This window comes from Netta rufina (assembly GCF_964035555.1).
Source record: "Netta rufina genome assembly, chromosome: 12".
Classification (NCBI taxonomy): domain Eukaryota; kingdom Metazoa; phylum Chordata; class Aves; order Anseriformes; family Anatidae; genus Netta; species Netta rufina.
In genome coordinates this window covers 21,261,905-21,282,107 of record NC_140135.1, presented here as the reverse complement: position 1 = coordinate 21,282,107, position 20,203 = coordinate 21,261,905, and the positions used below count along the sequence as shown (strand labels likewise).

At 53.7% G+C, this 20,203-nt stretch overlaps 1 protein-coding gene across 5 annotated transcripts in view; it reads right to left on the bottom strand.

Moving 5' to 3' along the window:
- Nucleotides 1-20,203, bottom strand: part of OPHN1 (oligophrenin 1) — a 57,697-nt gene that overhangs the window by 30,054 nt on the left and 7,440 nt on the right. For 3 of the 5 annotated variants that reach the window (XM_084293891.1, XM_084293893.1, XM_084293894.1), the window contains exons 2-4: nucleotides 10,376-10,471; nucleotides 6,753-6,814; nucleotides 4,747-4,818 (exon numbers count right to left, since the gene is read on the bottom strand). In XM_084293891.1, coding sequence (XP_084150017.1) covers nucleotides 4,747-4,818; nucleotides 6,753-6,814; nucleotides 10,376-10,471 — 230 coding nt within the window. Of the gene's footprint in view, nucleotides 1-4,746; nucleotides 4,819-6,752; nucleotides 6,815-7,871; nucleotides 8,017-10,375; nucleotides 10,472-20,203 lie in introns of those variants that run through there. The other 2 variants (XM_084293895.1, XM_084293892.1) reach the window with 2 other exon arrangements.

Genomic DNA, 20,203 nt, shown 5'->3' with positions numbered 1-20,203 from the left:
GTTTGCAAATTTAGGCCTCCGAATAAAGAGGTCCAGCCATGAAATCCAGAGGAGAGAGTCCTCCAGGGGTGAAACCTAACGTAAGAAGTGCTGCAGCTGAAGAGCTGATGCCAGGAAGAACTGTCAAAACAAAGCAACGCCCTCGTGACTAACGCCGGGGAGAGTAAATCCAAATCCAGAGAAACAAAGCCCTCATGAAGCAGAAATCACCCTTGGTGTAGAGTCACACTCCTGAATGGTCTGCCATCACACGGCAGGCTCAATGAAAACAGGAACCTAAGCTCAGCTCCAGTTTTGTAACAAGCAGCCCCAAGCCCCGCGGTGTTGGTGGCACGTGCCACAGAAGGGCATCAAAGCAAAGCTGCCCCGAGAGCCCGTGATGGCCAGAGCAGCGTTACAGCTCCGCAGCTCGCACCCTCTGCTGCCAGCACGTGGCACGGACGGAGGATGGCGATGCCAGGAGCGGGTGTAAAACACCAAGCCCCAGCAGCCACCCCGTGGATGTGGTGTGCCAAGGAGGTCAGGGGGAGCAATGGAGGAGCTTTCCTGCAGCAGCAGCTCCTTCAGGAGGAGCCTCCCCCTCCGGCAGTGCCTGCACCAGGCCGGGAGCCCCGCGCTCGTCCCCGGGCTCAGGGAGCAGGAGCCTGGGCTGCCCGCACACAGCTGTGGCCATGTGGAGAGCAGAGCAGTGAGAAACGGGATTTGGGGCATGCAAATGGAGGTCTGCCAGGCATTTTGCACTCTTGCTAATTAACATATAACTGAAAAGCAGAAGGATGTACTACAAATCCCTCCTGATTTTCAAGCCAAGGTTTCTAAGAGCTTGTTGGCTGCTGAACAGAGCATGCAAAAAAAAAAAAAAAAAGGAACACAACAGAAAAAAACAACACCCAGACTGAAGCACAATCTGGAACTGTGAGCATAAATTAGTTCATCATGAATATTCAGCAAAGGGAGGCATTACCTTCCCGCTCAGATTTGCCAGCGTGCAAGTCCAAGCAGCCACCCATCTTTTATTTGCTCTCCCAAAGATACCCAGGCGATCGCAGCCCAACACAGCCAGCACACGATCAGCAAAGGAAGGTGCTCGGAGACAGCTTTGCTCTCTGAGCCGCTGCAGATGCTGGTGCAGTCAGAACCGAGCAGCTGGAGCTGCTGCACCCAGCTGTGCTCCGGAGTGCTGTGTGTGTGCTGGGCGCTGCCTCTGCAGGGGGCTCGGTTCCAGCCTGAGCAAGAGCTGGGGGATGGTGAGAAGGACAAACGGACCTGCCAGAGCTCGCCTTTAACCAGTTACTTGCTAATTGGGATCCTCGGAGATTCCCCTCCTGGCAGAGGCAGGGTGAGCAGCAAGCAAGGACCCAGCTCACACGGCTGTTTGTCTGAAACCAAACCAAAGGCACCTAAAGGAGCCGCACGGTGCCTGCCAGGAGCCGCACCCAGAACGTGGCTGCAGGGACTCGGAGGGTGAAGGAGAGCGGCAGGAGGACACACGGGGTGCTGCTGGGCTCCCCCTCGCCCCTGCAGAGCAAAGCAAGAGGTGGCTCTGAGCAGAGCCTGTAAAAACTCTGACTGCCAAAATCCTGCAGACACTGAGTGCATCTGCTGCTGCTGCATCTCCCGCCCCGCTCCGCTCCTCTTCTGTGATGACAATAATCCTGCTGAAATCACAGCAGAGCTACTGCTCCCCACACGGACACCCGGCAGCGACCAGGAACGGCGATGTGCTCGTGAGCGCTAGGTAAAGAAGACAGCGAATGAATTCAAACTGCAGATGAGTTTGGGGAAATCACAAGCTGCTGCTGCCTGGAATCACAGAGGAACTGAGGGCGCGGGCCAGGCTGCGTGCTCGGCTGCTGCTTCAAGCACTCAGCTGGTCGAGGGCAGAGGAGAGAAACAAAAAAAGAGAAGTGTGTTCATAGTGCAAAAAATACCCCATGCCCGAGTTTTCAACTAGTTTTTATGATGCCTCAGCAGTTAATATAAATATATATATACATATATGATTTCTAAATAGTAAAATGCTGTTGAGGGCTATAGGAAGAACATTTCTATAAAAACACACCCGGTGTAACCTGGCCTTTTTTTCCTTACCCACATCATTCTTTCAGAGGCTCCTTAGACCTCACCTCCAGTAAGATGAAAGCAAACAGAAGTTGCTATCCTACCTTTGTTTTAAAATTATTAATAAAATATTAATAACAGAATTAACACGTCCCTAGAAACACTTGGTATCTCCTATATGAAAACTTCCTGACAAACACTACGTTTATTTAGCATACAAGTGTAGTAAACATCTCCCCAGCAGCTCAGAATGAGTCCAAGCAAGCTTTTCCCCCTCAGACTTCATAAATAAATAAATAAGTAAATAAAAAGCTGTCTCCTTCCTTCCAAGTGGAATTGGAACGGAACTTTTTCTAGTCAAACCCTCCTGAATTAAACGACGGCAGCGATGCTGTTAACAAACGCACCCCCCCCCCAGAAGCCAGCCTGCCCACAGCACGCCAGCGGCAACGCCACGAGGGGCAGGGAGCGGGGAGGGGCAGGGAGGGGGCCGTGGCCCCGCACGAGGACGCCTGCGGTGCTGCCCCGTACCCTGGCAGTGGGTGATGCTCGGCCTCTGCTGCAATGCACACAGGGCTGAAGCACAGGGCTGCAGGTCGAGGAGAACACACCCCGAGTAACATCGTGCTCACTTTGGGTTTCTGGCTTTGGGCCATAAGCAGGCAGACCTTCCTGCTTCCCCTTCCCATTTGCAGCGAGCACCTCTCTCGATACAGCACATCTCTAGGTAAGAGCTCCACCATCCCAGCTACCACGGCCACACATCCAACTCTTCTCATTTTCAAGCACCGCTGCTTTGCCCAGCACACCTGCGACACACAGAGCTCCTGCTGAAGGGGAACTGGCCTGTGGCAGGATACAAAATCCACCAAGCCCCAAAATTGGGCTGAGCGTGGAGTCTGCCCTCCATGAACATGACCTAACGTGAAATAAAACCACAAGCCATCCCATGCTCGCTCTCCTTCAGCTGAAGCCTGTGCCCCTCCGATACCATTCACGTCATTTCATTCATGCTGTTCCCCAGCTGTTGGTTCATTTTGAGCAGAACAAGGTTCCAGGGCCCGGGCTGAAAACCGTGTCAGCTCAGGGCATCCTGGATGCTCTGTTTTTATTTGTGATGTTTCTGTGCACAAACATTTACCACCGAGTCACAGGAGCGACAATCCCATGGCCTGGGGCCAGCAGAGGACGGCTGGGGAAGGAGGTCCCGGGGAGAGCCCGGAGAGCCGCCCCGAGCGGAGCTGAGCACAGCATCTGGCAGAGACACCGCTCAGCCCCGGAAAATGGGTTAATGCAGGCTCAGATGTCTTAGACCGTCTGGCTTCTCTCCACCCAGAGTCATCACAAAGACCCAATTCAGACACTCTTCCTATCTGGCCTCAGCATCTTGCACGGAGAACAGAAAACATCTCACAGAAGGCGCCTCTGCCAAAATATGGGGAACGAACCAGAGGGCACGAGCTCCCCCGCCGCATCTGCGGTGTGCGCTGTGCCTGCCCGGCCCCCCTCGCCCTGCCAGGAGCGCTGGGGTGGACACACCGCCCCAGGACAGCTCTCGGAGGACCTTGCACACCGAGGGCTGGCTCAAGAAGAAAGAGCCTAAGAGGCATTTTAACACTCATCCTAACATTCGCAGGCTGTTGCCCTCTTGATTTAAGTGTTCCATAAACTAGAAGGGGAAGAAAAGCTTGACCTTGTCCCTGTGAATCCTTCCCCGTGACGCTTCCCTAAACGCTTGCTGGCTCTGCGGTACCGCAGAGACCAGGGGGGAGGCTTCTCAGCACCGCCACGGCCGTGCCTGGGCACCGCAGACGCCCGCGAGGTGCCCGCAGCACTGTGTGAGGCCCCCACGCTCACCCTGCTGCCGCTTCTCAGGGCTGCGTTGTACAAACACTGCTGTACGGGGGGGGCTGAAGGGCAGGATGGCGATCAAGTATCGTTTCTTAAATCCTGTATTTATAAAACGTCAAAGGCTCCAGATGGGCTGGGCAGAATCCAAGCCCCAAGTGTTCTCCAAAACATCTCCATTTCTGAGCTGGTTCGGAGCCAGCCCCATCTCAAGCTGCCGCCGAGTAACGTGGAACCTGGGCTTCTTGATAGCAGGCAAGGGAAAAATAATCTTTTCTGCTCAACATGTGCAGACTTTGCTTTTTGTAGTTTGTTTCTTTAAAAGTTTGATCCATCTGAAAGACTCATTAGATGCTTTATTTAAATATTTCCTAACAAAAGCCCTGTGACTATAATCAAGCTCTGATTGCTGGCCTCTGCTGCGCTCCCTCCCAGCCCCGGCTCTAACGCACACTTAGCAGGGGAAGTATTTTACTCTCAGTGGCGTTAAACGAACAAAGGGGAGAAAAGAGAAAGAAGCAGGGAGTATCTCTTGATCACTCTTTGAAACAAGCATTCCTCGCTTGGAACGGAGACAGGGCTGGTATTAGGCCAGACGAGAACCCAAAGAATTCAGGAAAAGGTTTTGGAGCCTCTTATGATTGAAAAATCAGACTAAAAGTCACAGCGCAGACACTCGCTCCAGCAGCTGAACTCCAGCATGAGGGAAGTTTCTGAAAGCACGAAGCCCACATGTAGTACAAAAATTTTAAAACAATAAAAGCCGGGAGGAAAAAGGAATAACACAGCAGTAGAAAACAAATCTGTTCAAATTTAAAAGAAATAAATAAGTCTTACCTTGGTGAACCCTATTTGCTCCTTCCGAAAATTTTCCAAGGGTTTGATCAGCAAATCACTAGCATTTTGTACCTAAAGTGTGGAGAAAAACACTTTAATTACAGGACACAGATTCATTTTCTCCTAAACAGAGGCTGAACGGGGCTGGGAGCCAAGAACTCCCAGAACTTTGTACATGTCTCTGAATACAAACTTCTCTGTTCACAGGTGAAGTCACTTAACCTCTGTAGCCACTTCTTCCCACTTGCAATGCACAGAAAACTTGAATCACAGCACAAGAGGCTTTGGGGACCTCTGGCAATTAACTGCTGGGGTTTCCCCCAGCCTGCCATCTGTGCTGCACGCTGAGCCAGACCTCCCTGCCCTAAGTGCCGTGCTACTCCCCCGAAATCCCCGGGACCAACCTCTGAAATCCCCTGGGGACCCCGCAGCAGGCACGCGGCCAAGGCAGGCTTTGCTCCCGCCACCCCCACAGCCACACCAGGACCCCGTGGGGGAGCCCCCGGGTCTGTGACCTGGTGCTGTGCAGAGACCCCGGCAGGACGAGCCCTTCAGAGGTGCCGGCCACCCCTCCTCCTGGGACAGGGCGGCTGCCCGTATGCACGGCGAGGAGAGCCGCGTGCTGGAGGCAGGCCGGCTGCACGCGAGCACTAACTCAGAGCAGCCCCAAGGAGGCCCAGCTGCTTGTTTATCTCTCGGAGGCATGGAACAGGACAGATAGATCCTCAAAACGCTCCGGGGACTTGTCAGCTCAGCTGGGTCCCAGCCCACAGCAAGCTGCCCTGCCCTGCCTGCTCGGGAGGAAGGGACGGAGCTCGGGAGGACGCAGTGCTACTGCTGCTCCTCCTGCCCTCTGCTCGGGATGGCGTGGCTGCTGCACGAGCCCTGCTTTCCATGAGCGCATCCAAGGCTGCTGCATGACCGCTGGGGAAGAGGGAAGCCTGCCCTGCCTCCCTGACTTATAGAAAGGAGGGGGGAGAAGAAAGGGACGTGACACCAAGCTGGCGCAGACCTTTCAGGTAACTTAAAGCTGACGAACACAGTGAGAGTACGAAACCTTCTGAGGGAGCTACAGAAAAGAGATTGGTCCTGCAAGCAGAGGGCAAAAAAAATTCAGCAAAGTCAGCCAATGTCCCCAAAAGCATCCACGATCCCTGAAATGATCCCTTCCACCCACTTACACATTGCGAAAGGAGCCATTGCCTGGGCTGTAATTAATAAAGAAATATCGTACTGCTTTCCTCCGGCCTCTCACTGGTTTCCTCCTGTTGCCCCCCCTGCCTGTGCCCCGCGGAGCAGGACAGCAGCGTCCCACCAGTGCTGCCACCCCTGCGGCGTGGGCCCAGCCTGGCGCGGGCTCTCCCTGCTGCACGAGGCAGGAGCGAGCAGGGCCAAGCAGCTAATTCCTGGCACGCTGTACAGGCTCTCCACCGAGCCTAACCTTCATGTTTTTCCTGGAATTAGGAGTGAAATGGAAAGCCAGCACTCGTTGCATTTTGAGGAGTTTTGGAGGCGCAGGGGGCACAGCACCACAGGGGACGGACGGGAACAAATCGCCCCGCAGGATCTGCGTGCTGGGAAGGGCAGGGGCACGGGGGGACAGTGCAGCTCCCACGGGGGAAAATGAGGAGATAAACTCATCTCGCTGCTTATTCTTTAAGGTTCAGTTTCACCAGAACAGCCTGTTACCAGCTATCAGATACAAAGCTGCTGCAGGCGGCGGCACCTGGAGGTGCTCACCAGCAGAGCATGCTCGGCACTCAGGAGAGGTTTGGGGCATTGGCGTGGGACAACCTCTCCCCTTCCCCCCCAGAACCTTCCCCTCCAATGTTCAGGGCATGCAGCGATGGCACCACAGCTCAGACGTGCTGCAAACACGACATCCCTGCTGCTGCCATCTCCTGCATGATGGGAAGCTCCACATGTGGCTGTAGTTCAGCCATGATTTGGCATTTGAATGTCACAGCCAGGCAGCGACTACCGGAGTGCAGTTGGGATGATCTTACCATCATCGATCTCTCAAGCTCTACCTCCTGGAGCAGCTCTGCGAACTCCTTGAAGGACTCGGCTGCAAAGAGAAGAGAGCTTGGATCAGCAAGTGGCACCTTTTGGCAGAAACCACAAAGGTTAGCAGCTGTTGATGAGGTTATAGGCACGGACAACTCTCCCCACAACGTTAAACAATAAAACAAGAAAACTGCTGATGCCTAAGATCCTTTTTGGAGTCCAACCGAAACACAAACAACATGAAACCTTTCCTTTAGCAAACTGAAAACGCAAGGCTTGTTCAGCCTGGTGGAAACAAAGAGCCCAGGTAGGAGCAGCGCACGGCCTGCCCGCAGGAAGAAGGGCTGTCACAGCGGGCACCGCCTGCCTCCAGGGGCAGGGCACAGGAAGCAGCTCAATTTGCAGCAGGGCAGGCTGCAGGCAGCCGTCAGGGGAAAACCTTTCCCACCAGGTAGGCACGAACAGCACTGCAATGGGAACTGACGTCCCGACTCCCCAGGAGACCTTCCCACAGCTCCGCGGGTCCCTGCGGCTCCCGGGCCAGCAGCCTGCCTGCCCCACCGCGGGCAGCTCCCACGGGGTCTCACACTGCCCGGCGCTTCTGGCTGCCACACGGGTGGGTTTCCTTTGCCACAGCTGCAGGAACCCCTTTGCTTTGCATGCAGGTCAGGCTCTGCACGTGTAGCAAAGCAGACAGAGGGACTTGACCAGCTCCTGAGTGATTTAAGGAACATCTAAGGATTAACCAGAAGACAGCTCAGCAGAGTGCCTGGCACCAGGGCTCTTGAGAAGGGCAGCCTCAGGAGCTCTGGGCAGGGGCAGCAAGCAAGGGAACAACCCGTGCACACAGCGAGGCACGTACAGCAGTAGCTCATGCCACAGATAAGAGGAGAGGATGCATTCTTGCCCTATCACAAACTGAGGGCCCCGCACCCACAGGCAGTCCCTTAGGACAGGACCTGTCTTTCTGCTAAAAGCAGCCCTGACACGGCTGCACAGCGAGTGAGCGTGAACTTGGAGTGCTACGGGACTCGCTCGGCAACTGCTGAGGCAGACACAGAACAGAAAAACCACAGCCTCGTGATCCAGTCATTCAGCCGGCATCATCAAAACGTAACCTTTCTGATGAGTCAGGGATTTCTGAGCTCTCTTCCAGAGTGAGGGCTTCAGAGCCCCATACACCAACGTCCCAGCAGTTTACCGTGCGCTGCCACAGGGTTGACGGGTGGACTTTCACCGTGGTTACTCAGGACGACATGAAACCTGAAGTGCACACACAGATGCCATGAGCTAAGTACAAGGGGCCTGAGCCTGGAAAGGAATTATCATAGGGAGAAAAAGAATCCAGACATGAAGTTACAGGGAGAAAAAAAAAAGTTATAGTGCCTAAAATTTTCACTAGACGTGGTTTTCTTCCTCTGCAGGATGCACCCAGGCACACGTTTCCTGGCTGCAGCCATCAAGCAGCCCTGAATTTGTCCCAGCACTATGGGCACGTAGGCTACAGCCCTGCTGCGAGACCCATGCAGCGTTTGGGTCTGTGCTCGCCGCGCCGGGAGGCAGCACGCAGCCGTGGATGTGCAGCGAGGACGTGCCTGGAGCTCGCGTCCCCGTGGGAAGGCTGCGACAGACAGCGCCAGCAGATCGTGTGTGTCCTGGCTCGCACATGCAGTGTTCAAAGCCACCACCTTAGGAGCACGAGTGTCAGCTCGCTGTCTGCCTACGTAACAAGATAAAAGCACCCCATTAGCTATATTTACAGATCAAACGCCTTCCCTGAAGCACAGCAAGAAGAGCTGTCAATGTTTTGCTTCGTTCCCATATCCTGTGCCTGAAATCAGCTCCTACGCTCGCGCACATCCTTATGCCTCAGAAGCCCTGTAAGAGATGGGAAGTGCTGCAGAGATGCCAACACCCCGCTCCTGTTTGGGGAATGTGAGAGCCTTGCAACGCCCTGAGCTCAGCCCCGCGTAGACACTCCAGATTGGCTGTAGGAGGAGGAACACAACACAGACTTTTCGCACTGGATAATCTGGGTCCTCTTCTCGGGAAAGCAACACAAACACAACGCAGCAAAAACAGAAATAGGGAAAAAATGCTTGTTTTACCCCAGAGTATTTTACATGTGCTGTGATCCGTTCTGGCTTTCCTCCGCCCCGTCCCCTTGCACCCGGCCGTCCCCCTGCACCCTGGGGTCTGTCATTTCCAGCTGCCGTCCTCGCCGCCCCCAGCCGAGCGCTGGGCACTGGGGCAGGGAGGTCCCTGCCTGCCATGGAGCGGTGAAGGAGCAGCGTGTGTGGGGTGTTGGAGCTCTGTGCCTGCCAGCAGCAGAGGCGATGCGATGCTCCTCTCCTTGGCTGGCTGCTGCCTTCACATCCCTCCATGCCCAGAAGGTAGCTTATAATGCAGCGCCTTCCCCGCCATTATCCAGATGTGTTTGGAAATTCAGCACCTCTACTTCCCCTAGATTTGGAGGCTGACTCATTTCCAGCAGGCTTCACCTAGCAACTTTCCACAGAGGAAATCAGATTTTGAAGGGCAAGCCACAATCTGCTTTAAATAAAACAACCAAGAGAACAGGCCTTACTTCCTTCCCTTTTAAGTGATGGCTGAGACCTGACACCAGCACTGTCAGCTTGGAGCCGCTGGTCACACCACAGCCTGACAAAAGCTGTGGCCATTTCATAAACGCCTCGTGTCCTGGGCATCCCGTGTCCCACTGCCTGTGCCCGGCAGCCTGGCCGGACCCCCAGCAGCTGCAGCGCTTCCTGGTGTCCCCCAGCAGCAGGGGGTGCCCACCCCTCTCCTCTGGCCATTCTGCAGCGACAGCTAATCCAACAGCAGGAATAATTTGAAAACCCCGGGCTTAGGGTGTTCAGCGCATTTGCTTCAGCTCCCCGGGCAAAGCTGGCTGCTTTGTAACCAACACAACGTGCACCGGGCTGGCAGGGTGGGAAAATGGGCTTGGGATTGCTAATCCCAAAGCAGATGTGTGGGGAGCAGTGAGACACATGTGCCACAGGCCTCCTTCCACGCAGGCAGAGACTGGGAACTATTTTCCATGTCATGACACATCCAGCAGTACGTTTTTCCCGGCAGCCCAACGCCTGGTGCCTTTTCCAGGAGAGCACGGGGCTGCTTTGTGTTTGCGAGGTGCTTGCAGCAGAGCACACGCAGCGTCAGGAGCAGGACCCAAGGCCAAACACCCTGAGCTGCTGCAGTCTGGCCCTGCCGCGGCACACAGGGACACGGGCTGAGCTGCAGGGGACACCCAGGGGACAGGCACAGGGACAGTGAGCAGCTCCCTGCCGTGCTGCACATCCTCCTGGTGTGGCCAGGCAGAGGAGGGCTGGAGCCACAGAAAACCACCACGAATTATCCGTGGAATCAGGCACGTGTAACTCAACCCACCAAAGTTCAGCTCTGTAATATATGCTACTGAACATCTTTGCTTTTTTTCTTTTTAAACTGCAAGTAACGTGACAGATACGCTGTGCATTAACTGGCATCTGAGGAACCTGGCTGCACATCCAGTTCAGTAACCATCGATGCCAGCAGATTCCTACAGAAGGAGAGGCTTTCTCAGTAAGTAAAAGTTTGCATCCAAAAGAAGAAGACTTACCAATATTAATCTCGTCATCTGTTAGGGTGTCTCCAATAAAGTCGAACTGAAAGGACTGCAAAGTCTGGGAGAATTTCTGCACTGCTGATGAGTAACCTGGAAAAGGACAGAGCAGAGTGTGTATTTTGCAGCAGTTACACTGAAGCATTAAGAAATTTAGCCTGAATGTAAAAACCTACAGTGAGGCAGTTAAAAAAAAACAAACAACAGTCATCATGAACTTAAAGCACTTGAGAAAATATTGCAGTGTTAATATCCAACAGAAGCCGTAGAGAGCATTCGTGTTCTGAGTGTCTCGGTGCTGCTGGAAATGTTTCTGTAAGGTTACTGGGAGCCGCCAGCCGCAGGAGCAGAGCCACCTCCCCGGCAGGAGGGCAGCAGCCCGGGCCCAGGGCCCCGAACACACCGAGCAGCGCTCACACGTCAGCGTCTCGTCTGAGCACGATGCTGTGGGCAGGCTAATTAGTGCTCTCAGCAGCTGCTTCAATTAGAAAGGAGCAGAGTCTGTAGAGTCGGACAATAACTGTGGGGAAAAAAGCAGGGTTCAGAGGAAGTGCTCCTCTTCAGGGGAGTCAGAGCGAACAAACAGGCCTGAGGAGATGACAGCGAGCCAGCTGATGGCACTGAGCTCCTGCTGTGCTCTGCCCAGCGCCTGCAGATGGCCCTCGGACCTGCTTCTGTGCCTGTGCTGAGGACACTTGCAGTCTGGAAGCACAGACACTTCCTGATGGTGGTTGGTAGCTCAGCCCAAATTATTTTTGGACTTTGCAGAGAAGTTTCTAGCCAAAAGGCTCCTTTGTGTCTTTGCATCCTGTGTGGCTGCTTCATAACTTCGTCAGTGGCTTCTTTGTTGTAAATTGGTCTGATTACATTGGCCGAGGAGCTTCCACAGGGACGGGGCAGCAGTAACACAGAGCAGGCCCACGGGGCACAGCCACCTACCTCGGCCGGCTGCGGAAGCCACAGGCACCGTCTCACCATGGCAAGCACCCGCTGCTGCTGGCAGGGCACAGCCCCGGCCCCAGCCCGGGGGCCAGGCAGCAATGGGGCACGGGGAGAGCACCACGGTCTGAGCAGAGGCAGCCTGGTGGTGTCTGGGCAGGCAAAGCATCCACACGGGGTTACGGCTGCCTTGGGCTCTTGGCTTTCATGCCGTAAAACAGGCAAGGGAGCAAAGCCTGAGAAGGGACGTGCTCTGTAACAGGCCTTGGTAGCCTTTTCTGGAATTAGAACATGAAGGAAAAGTGCGTGGCAGCACCAGGTCGATCACACCTTCCTACACAGCTACAAGCGGTTGTAGGGGGCAGTTTAACACCTGAGCTGCAAACAGAACGAGGCTGAACCTGCCTGACCTACAGCGAACAGGATGCGGACAATAAAGCAAAGGAATACTTTTAGACTTGTGTTTACATTGCTGCTTTCCCTAACTTGGGCAGCAGCTACAGGCACAGCCCCAGCCTGAATTCCTCAAAGGAGGTGCACTGGGGTCTAAGATTTCTGAAATTCAGGAGGTTGAAAATGTGGAAGATGCAAAGGAACAGATGGTAGCATGCAGCTAGATCACGGAGCATCCTCCTGTGCTAACAGGCCACAGGTCCCTCTGCACAGCACGCGGCTCTCCTTCCACAGACGCTGGTGCTGACCAGAGCCGTGCAGCAAGGGGAATGGAGCATTTGCTGCTTTCTGCTGCCCAAAGGAGCTCCCTGGGGGACACAAGACCTGCAGCACAGCACAGCACAGCGAGCCCCTCCTGGAGAGGGATGGCAGATTCACGGGTTCTGGAGCTGGGCTAAGCCCTGTGGAGCAGACGGGATTTTAGCTCACCCCACTGCTCCTGAGGCCAGCGCAGCCGACCTGAGAAGAAAGGGCGGCTTCATCCAGCCCGGCCCCAAGCCACGGGCGGAGCGGAGCCTCGAAGTGCACAGAATCCCCTCTTTCCCGTCAAAAGCCTTGTTCAGCAGTTTCCTCCCAAGGGTCAAAACTTTGCCCTTGAATGGGCAGATTCAAGCCTGAATGTAGCTATTTAGCAACCAGCTGCTAGGAGAGCCTGAGAGCGCGAGCGTAAATGGGTGAACTCTCGCACAGAATGATGTCATTAATTTGATGGAAAACCTCAGCAAATAATTCACGTTCAGTCCCTGCAGCATTCACTGTATTCACACACTCGAGGCCGAGCCCGGAGGCTCCCATTCACTTCTTACTCAGGCAAATCTTTGTTCTTCCCCTGCAAACTGTCTCCTGCGCTGGAAGCTTTTAATTGCCTCCTGCCCAGCCTCTCCTCACTCCCCACACCTTGCCCGAGTTCATTAGTGGCTGAATTCCAGAAGGCCCCATTTACATGCCAAGCAGGTCCGTGAGCACAAGGCGTGCCGTGGCTCCCAGGGCCGGGCTCAGCACCCCGAGGCCGGGCAGCTCCAGCACCGTGCACCCCGGGCTGCACACGCGGGTCACGCTCCTGGCAGCCTGGCCTGGGCTGAGGGATGCACACAGCGTTTTTCCATCCTGTGTGTCAGCACAGCATCTAGTGCTGCTATCGGAGAAATTGTCCTTGGCTAGCTGTTGTCCTTTTTCTCTTTTTGTAATAGAAACTGGATAGGGCAATAGCAGAGAAGGAGCTGAAAAAGCCAAAGACAATATATTTTTCAATAGAAAAAAAGAAAAAGAAACAGTAGAACCGACTTAGGTTACATTTTCCTTTCAAAAAGTTGTCTGGCTGGCCTGAAGCTTCATTTGCCAAGTTTCTGGCTGAAGCAAATCCAGGTGGACACGCTATAAACCACATCTCACATGAGCTTAGTGGCGAAAAAAGACTCGAGCCCCTTGCTGAGTCTGGCACTGCTCGGTTCCATCTGGGAGAGGGAACGTGCTGGGGTGAGCGCAGCGAGCGCACTGGGGCACGGGGCTGCTCCAGCATCGGCCTCTCCCCGAGCCAGGGCGAGTCGGCATCACTGGGGCCGTGCCCTGGGGATCACAGCAGCAGGGCCGGCTCCGGTCACTCCAGGACCTCCGTCCTGACCTGAGGGGCAGCAGCTTGGTTTTGGCGCTCAGAGGCGAGCGCAGCGAAGTCGCTCCTTCCACTGATCTTCAGTGCTGAGCGAGGCCTTGGCTGAGCGTCAGCACGAGGCCAGCCCGGCCCTCCTGCAGGCGCTGCACCAGCCGGCCCAGCTCACAGGCTGGAGCCCCCCGAGCCAGGACCTGACCCCACAGCAGCCGGGGCGCTCACAGCCTCTGACACCTTTCAGCTGCTGCCCTGCGACAGCGAGGAGGTGTCAGTGACAGAGTGCAGCGCCTCAGGAACCAGCTCAGCCCAGGTTTCCATTCCTTTTCCCTTACTTTGGGACCTAGGGATAGCAGTACGTCCTCCATCATTTATTCTACTTCATCAAACAACCTCAGTAATTCCCGCCTACGGAACACTTCCCAAGCTGAACAAAGCCACGTCATGGCCCCAGCCACTCAGGATCCACGTGGCAAAAGAACGAGGAGCGATGATGGATGTTGCTGCGCACCCTGAGCCATCCTGCCACCGGAGGAGAGCCTCTGCCTCGGGAAGGCTCTGTGCACAGGCAGCAAATGTCACCACGGTCCTGGGGACGCTGCTCAGAGAGGGGTCAGGAGCAGTAGGGGACGGTCTCCTGACAGGGTGCAAGAAGATGAGGGGCTGCCTCTGTGGGGACAGCCGTGGTGCCACCGTGAGCTCTGCGTGGTCAGAGGGGCAGGGAGGCAAGTGGCGTCCAGTGCTGGAAGACAAATTCTTTATAGGGGAACAATTATTCAAGATTTAGGGTTAGGAAAGAACTGAACTAGTTGGAAAGAGAAGCGGTGCTGCTAGTGTCTGGCACGGCTCTCAAAGATCGTTTAATGGAAAGCAGACTCCTACTGCCCCACGTTACTCGTCGTTGTACACGTACGGAGCCTTGGCTGAACACCGCTTTCTGACAAATCCTATATATACACACAAAGACAGCGCTGGGTACTCTTATGGTGTTAGGAGTGTCATTGTTATGATGGAGATGCTTATTGGCAAAGTGAACTCGGGATGGTTTTGGCACCCTCCCCTGCTGCAGAAGCGCCTGCTGGCATCCCGAGCGCAGCAGGAACAGCGGACACTCACGCATGAAGGGCTGGGCCCCTGCGGGACTTGCAGCACGAGCCGGTACCCGTGGATTGCACCAGGGCCCCCAGGCAGAGCATCTGTATTTTCCCCTCATTTAGCAGAAACTTGGAGATTTTCCCCCTCTGATGCAAATACACAGCTACCAACCGCACGGCCCCTGCCCACTCCCTGGTTTTCATGCCCAAAGCCCAGCGGCACGGAGGTGGCCCCACAGCCACGTGGAGAGCCGGACAGTCACGGGGGGATGATGCTCCTTCTGCAAGCCAGGAATGCCACTCAAAAAGCAGGCACAGTCTGATTGCTGCCCAGCAGCGGGAGCATTTGATGGCTTCACGTCAGTTCTGAGGACCCTGCCTGCTTGGTACAGCTTGTTTCCATGGGAACTCACCAAAATGAATTCAATCAAAAATCCATTAGGACTCTCTTCCTTGCAGCGTTCAGTAAATGATGCCAGCTTCAGCAATCTGCGGTAACAATAATTTACTCTTCTAGTAAAAATAAAATCCGATCCTTCCACACAGGACAGTGCTCACCAAATGGCAACTGGCAAGAGGGAGAGAACAAGCGCCAGGTACAGCCCCGACACGCTTACAAGCTACACGAATAAATTTCCATTACGTTAACGTATATATAAAGTCACCTCTATAGATTGCAGCTATTCGAGGATGCCCACGCCCTGTTCAGCAAGGAACAAATGGGGTTTCTCATTTCAAACTTCTGCAGGATTGTAATGGTCACCTGCTGTTGAGCGAAAGGCATCCCCGAGCACATAAAAATAGAAATGCCACAGCCAGCCCGCTGCAGACTGCTAGGGACCACCGGCACCTCCGTGCACGAGACAAAGAGGGCTGTGCTTGGCCCGCCTCATTTAACGCCCCAGAGACACAACGTGACCTTGGGTGTAGCAGATGCAGAGAAAGCAGTGTGACTTTTGGAAATAAACACTGGGAAAAAAACATAAACAGCCCACTGCACAGAAGAGAAGCTGCAGAGCACGCACTCCAAATCTGTTGGGAGCAGGCCGCCAGTACCCTCGCGGAGCCTTACTACTGCCCAGGCATCCCCGTGCCGGACCCTTCTCTGCCTCCCCTTCGTTTCACGTTCAGCACCCGGTGAAGCAGGACCACCTTCATGTCACCCCAGCAAAAAGTTACGGGAGAAGTGCTCCTACTCCAGAAGGGCTCCGTGGCTGAAGCAGGCAGGGTTCAGCAGCTCTGTTGCTAACCTAAGTCGGGCACTGCTCCACACTCATCACACTAGAAATTGAGGAGAAAAACCAAAAGAGCAGACCCCGTCACTGCAGCAATCATCCAGTGTCATTTCTAGAGTGAACACAGTTTGTCCCTTAACTTGGCTCCAACAGGGGGAAACGCCGTGAGACAAAAGCATAAATGCCCGGAAGGAATACCTGAACACAAGCTGGTTTTACACTTCTAGGTCCTTTTTGAGGAACAGACCACTGCGTGCAGTGCTCCTGCGGGGCGGGGGCAGACACCCAGGGGCAGCCCTGCGGGAGCTCAGGGTGAGAGCCCGTCCTGGCTCCTGTGGCCGCAGGGACATCTCTGCCCGTGCCAGCCCATGCAACAGCCCATGCAGCTGCCTAAAAAAGGCACCCCCAAAGCTTACCTACGTGCTGAGAGAAGGAAAACCCAAAGCAATTTTTGAGCTCTGGCAACACAAATAAACAGACCAAATGTGTAAGGCGCTCCGGGTTTGCGTTTTGCTTTCCTCTTTTCCAGACTGAAAACAAACAGCAAAACCAAATGCTTTGTTCTTTAAAAATATAAGAAATCTGAACTCTGGAAATCCAGTTTTTCATGGAAACGTTACAAAACCCTGCTGTACAGCAGCCGAGGATGCAGGCACCTACGTTTCTTCTCAAGCCTGGTCACTTCAGAACTTTTTCTAGCTCGTCGTGGAGAGTTGTGCAACGGGATATGCAGAACACGAGAAATACCATTTTTCTCCAGCATGAGAAAGGGAGGGTTGTAATCCCTGAGGGGGAAAGAATGTGTCCATTGTTAGCAACTCCCACTGAATAATTTTACAGGGAGTTGTATAAAAGAGAGTTCATCCATGTTACCATCCAAGAGATGAGGTTTTGCATGCGTGTACCCGACCCCACCGTGTCCAGAGGATTCTCTACCGGCAGCGAAGCTTTACCAGCCGGCACACAAAGCGTTTGGCCAGGGTGCCAGATTCTGCCCCGGGCTGTTGTACTTCTACGGTGTGTACAAACTCCACGAAGTCCCCAAATATTGTCCCACCAAAATACCTCAACTCTGAAATCAAGGAGGCTCCCCGGGCTGCACGCAGATGTGTCATTAAGTGAGTAATCAGTCCTGACTCAGAGCGCTCCGAACAGTGCTCTACAGCTGCCTGAACACAAAAACATGTTGATTTTTTCAGATGAGGAAAAAAAAAAAAAATCTTCCGGTTAGCCTCGTAGGTAGTCCCAAATCCACACAAGCAACTTGCTAGAAAACAGCACTCCAGCTGTGCCGTACGCACCGCTCCCCACCAGGCCCTTACACAAGGGCCCGTCGCACAGTAGGCAGTGCTTGGCATTAACCCATGGCAAATGCCTCAAAGGCTTTCTGGCCACCGTGGAGGTTCAGAAATACTGACACGTTTTACAAAGGTCATTTTTCACAGGCTGACTTGGGTTTTCCATTTGCCAGAAATAAATGGCTAGCCCGATCTGCTAAAAATAACCTGCTACATTTAGCTGTGTTTTACGTTTCTCTTGCAAAGGATCTTACTGAATGCCCAATGCTTTTGTTATGCATTTATCATTCATCTTTTCCATCGGTCCTTTATTGACTGTGTCTGTTATTAACTGCCTTTTCACTACCGTGGTTGATCTAGCGCAGGCTCCAGGGAGCAGGGCAGGGCTGCAGTTCAGCTACGAACACCCTTTTTGGTACCCGTACCTACCTGCTTGTACACAGCTCTTTGTGCCTTTTGTAGGGCCCTTTGTGCTACAAGCTGTGATTTGCCTCGTGTGTCATTAACTAAACTTACATATCACCCCCTACCTTTGCCACCCTGGTTTGCTTCCTATCCACGACGTAATTTTTCATTCCCATAAATTCTCCTCCTTGCCCCCCTTGTGTCAAGTGCACGAACTTGCTTGATGGGCTTGTTTATTTCTTTACTGCTTGTTTAAAACAAACAAGCAAAACCAACACAAGCAGAAGACCAACACAGCAATTGTTCACATTAATCATGTTTCTCCTGCTTGCCTTGTCTCCTTTACGGACGGAGGGAAACCTGCTACACCATACCTGCTGCACTTCAGGAAAGCTGGCAAGTTCTGGGGCTCTTCAGTCTACTTCAGAGAAAACAGCAAGTGAGGGATGCAGGTAGCACAGATTGTGAAGACGAGCAAGGAACAAAGCCACGTATTAAAGCAAAGGCACAGAGCAGCCCACACTCCCACACAGACCCCAATGGCTGAGGAAGAGTTGTCCTGCCTTCCTGCATGGCAGCACCCAAGGCCACGTTTTTTGATGTTTTCAGAATGGCCAGAATGCGGATTTATCTTCTATGGTGTTGCTTCTGCCATTTGAGGACAGCCACGACCTCCCTGCGAGGTGCGGGGCATTCCCTGAGCTCAGCCAGGCAGGGATGCAGCCGCTGGCAGCCACCTGCTCTCCCCGCATGGAGCAGCACTACGGCACCGCCGCTGCTGGCAAAACCATTTCTCATGCTCTTGGCTCCAGTCGAAGCTTAATGCTCCTCCTCGCGAGCAGGAGGAAGTAGACTCTGAACGCTCGACTCCTGACAGAACAATTTTTCACCGCTGGCATTTTTCTGGCCTTTCAAACCCATCCAGCAGTTCTGCAAACTGGAGTAGTTCCTTCAGCAAAACTGGAAAAAGACAGGAGGGAGATGGGGCAAAGCGCACGAGTAACTGAGATGGGAGCTACAGAGATGAGCAGCCCTAGAAATCAACAGAAATGTTGAAATGCGCATTAAGAAATAATGCGGCTATAACTTATCTCAATCCTTTATGTCAAGACATTCATACAGTATACCATAGGGGAAATAACCAAGTTTTCTTCATTAATTTTAACTCCAGGTTTACACAGAAGTTGCATTCAGAAGAAGATCCTGCCGCCCCAGAAGATCAAAGGAGCTGGCAAACATCCCTCTGCTGGGAGCGCCGCTGCAGTCAGCCCACTCCATTCATTATTTCATCCCAGGCTCACACGGCACGGATCCCTCAGATCACAGCTGAGCTCCGGGCAGAGCCTGAACCCTCAGGAAATTCGCGGCTTTTGTATTTCACTTCAGCTACAGTGATGGGAAGGAAAACATGCTTTGTGAAGAGCACAGCGGATCAAAGGACCGTGGCCACATTTCCTTCTCACTAGACCTGCAGAATTGCAGACTGCCCGGTGCCTAATCAAACCATCACTGGAGTGGGAAATTAGGCAGCACCTCCCTGGAATTTATTAAACTGGAGCAAATGAAGGAGAGCCTCTTGAGAGCCCAGCCACGAGAGGAATGCTGCCCAGCTCCTGCTCTGCGGGCACAAACGCTGGGGATGAAGGTGGGGCTGGTGTTTTTGCATTAAAGCAATCGGTAAATCCCAAGCACGTTCCAGGAGAGCTGCACAGGCGGCTGCTGCGTACCTACTGACACCCGCGTTTCTCTAGACACCACACGAGGCAGCCTCCTTTCCTGACAGCCCCGGGGACAGGCCCAAAGGATGCTGAGTGAAGAGCACCAACTTTCGGCAGGGCGGCTCTGGGGGTGTGCTCCAGGAGCTCCCGGCCGCACAGGCAGCACGAAGGCAGGGCGGACCAACAGGAAAACAACGGACTCATATCCAGGCCGGAGCACTTGCGGTCCCCATGGACAGATCTCATGATCGGCAAAGCCGTCGGAGGCGTCCCTCCGGCAGCCACCTCCTGGAGAGACCCCCAGGCAGAGGCAGCCTCGCGCCCCCCACCACCGCCGGGCAGCTCCACTGCCCCTGCGCACCCAGCGGGTCCCCGGCCTGCACGTGACAGCAGAAAACAGCCCGTGTTCGTTGCCCTTTGTTTTCACAGCTGCACGTTCGGTAGGATTAATGCAATTACTCTTGTTTTTAAAGTATCTGGCCTCAGCACTTCATAATCAGCCTTGGCTGGAGGAACAGAAACTGGATAAAAAAAGGAGGGGGAAACAGGCTGCCGAGCGCGACTCGGTGGCTGCTAGGAGCTCTGTGTTCTGCGTATATTTGGAAACGTTATCTCAGACTATTCAACTGCTCTTATCATCATTCAAACATCACATGAACTTGACTGTGTTTACCTGAACGGAGAGCAAAGTGACAAAAAAGGATGCCAGCTGCAAAGGAACTCTTTGAACATGCCCAAGAGGTGAAAATCCAGCAGTAGCTGGAGGATCACAGCTCCCAGAGGAGATCCGGACAGCGGTTAGCAGTCTGCGACTCAAAACAAAACCAAAAGAAAACTTCGATATCACCAACACAAAACCGAGAGGTTCCCAAAAGCATTTTCCTCATAATTATCAGGTGCTGGTGTAATAGTTTTGTGCAGTTTGTTGCAGTTTTCACAGTTTGAAACCTTCGTTTAATGCTTAGTAAGAAAAATAATTGCTGCCTGCTGAATTTCACCAGCAGTTGCAAAGGACCTTTCATTCTGGGGTGTTCAATATCCGTAAAATAGAGCTATCTGCTCATAGGAAAAAAGTTTGCC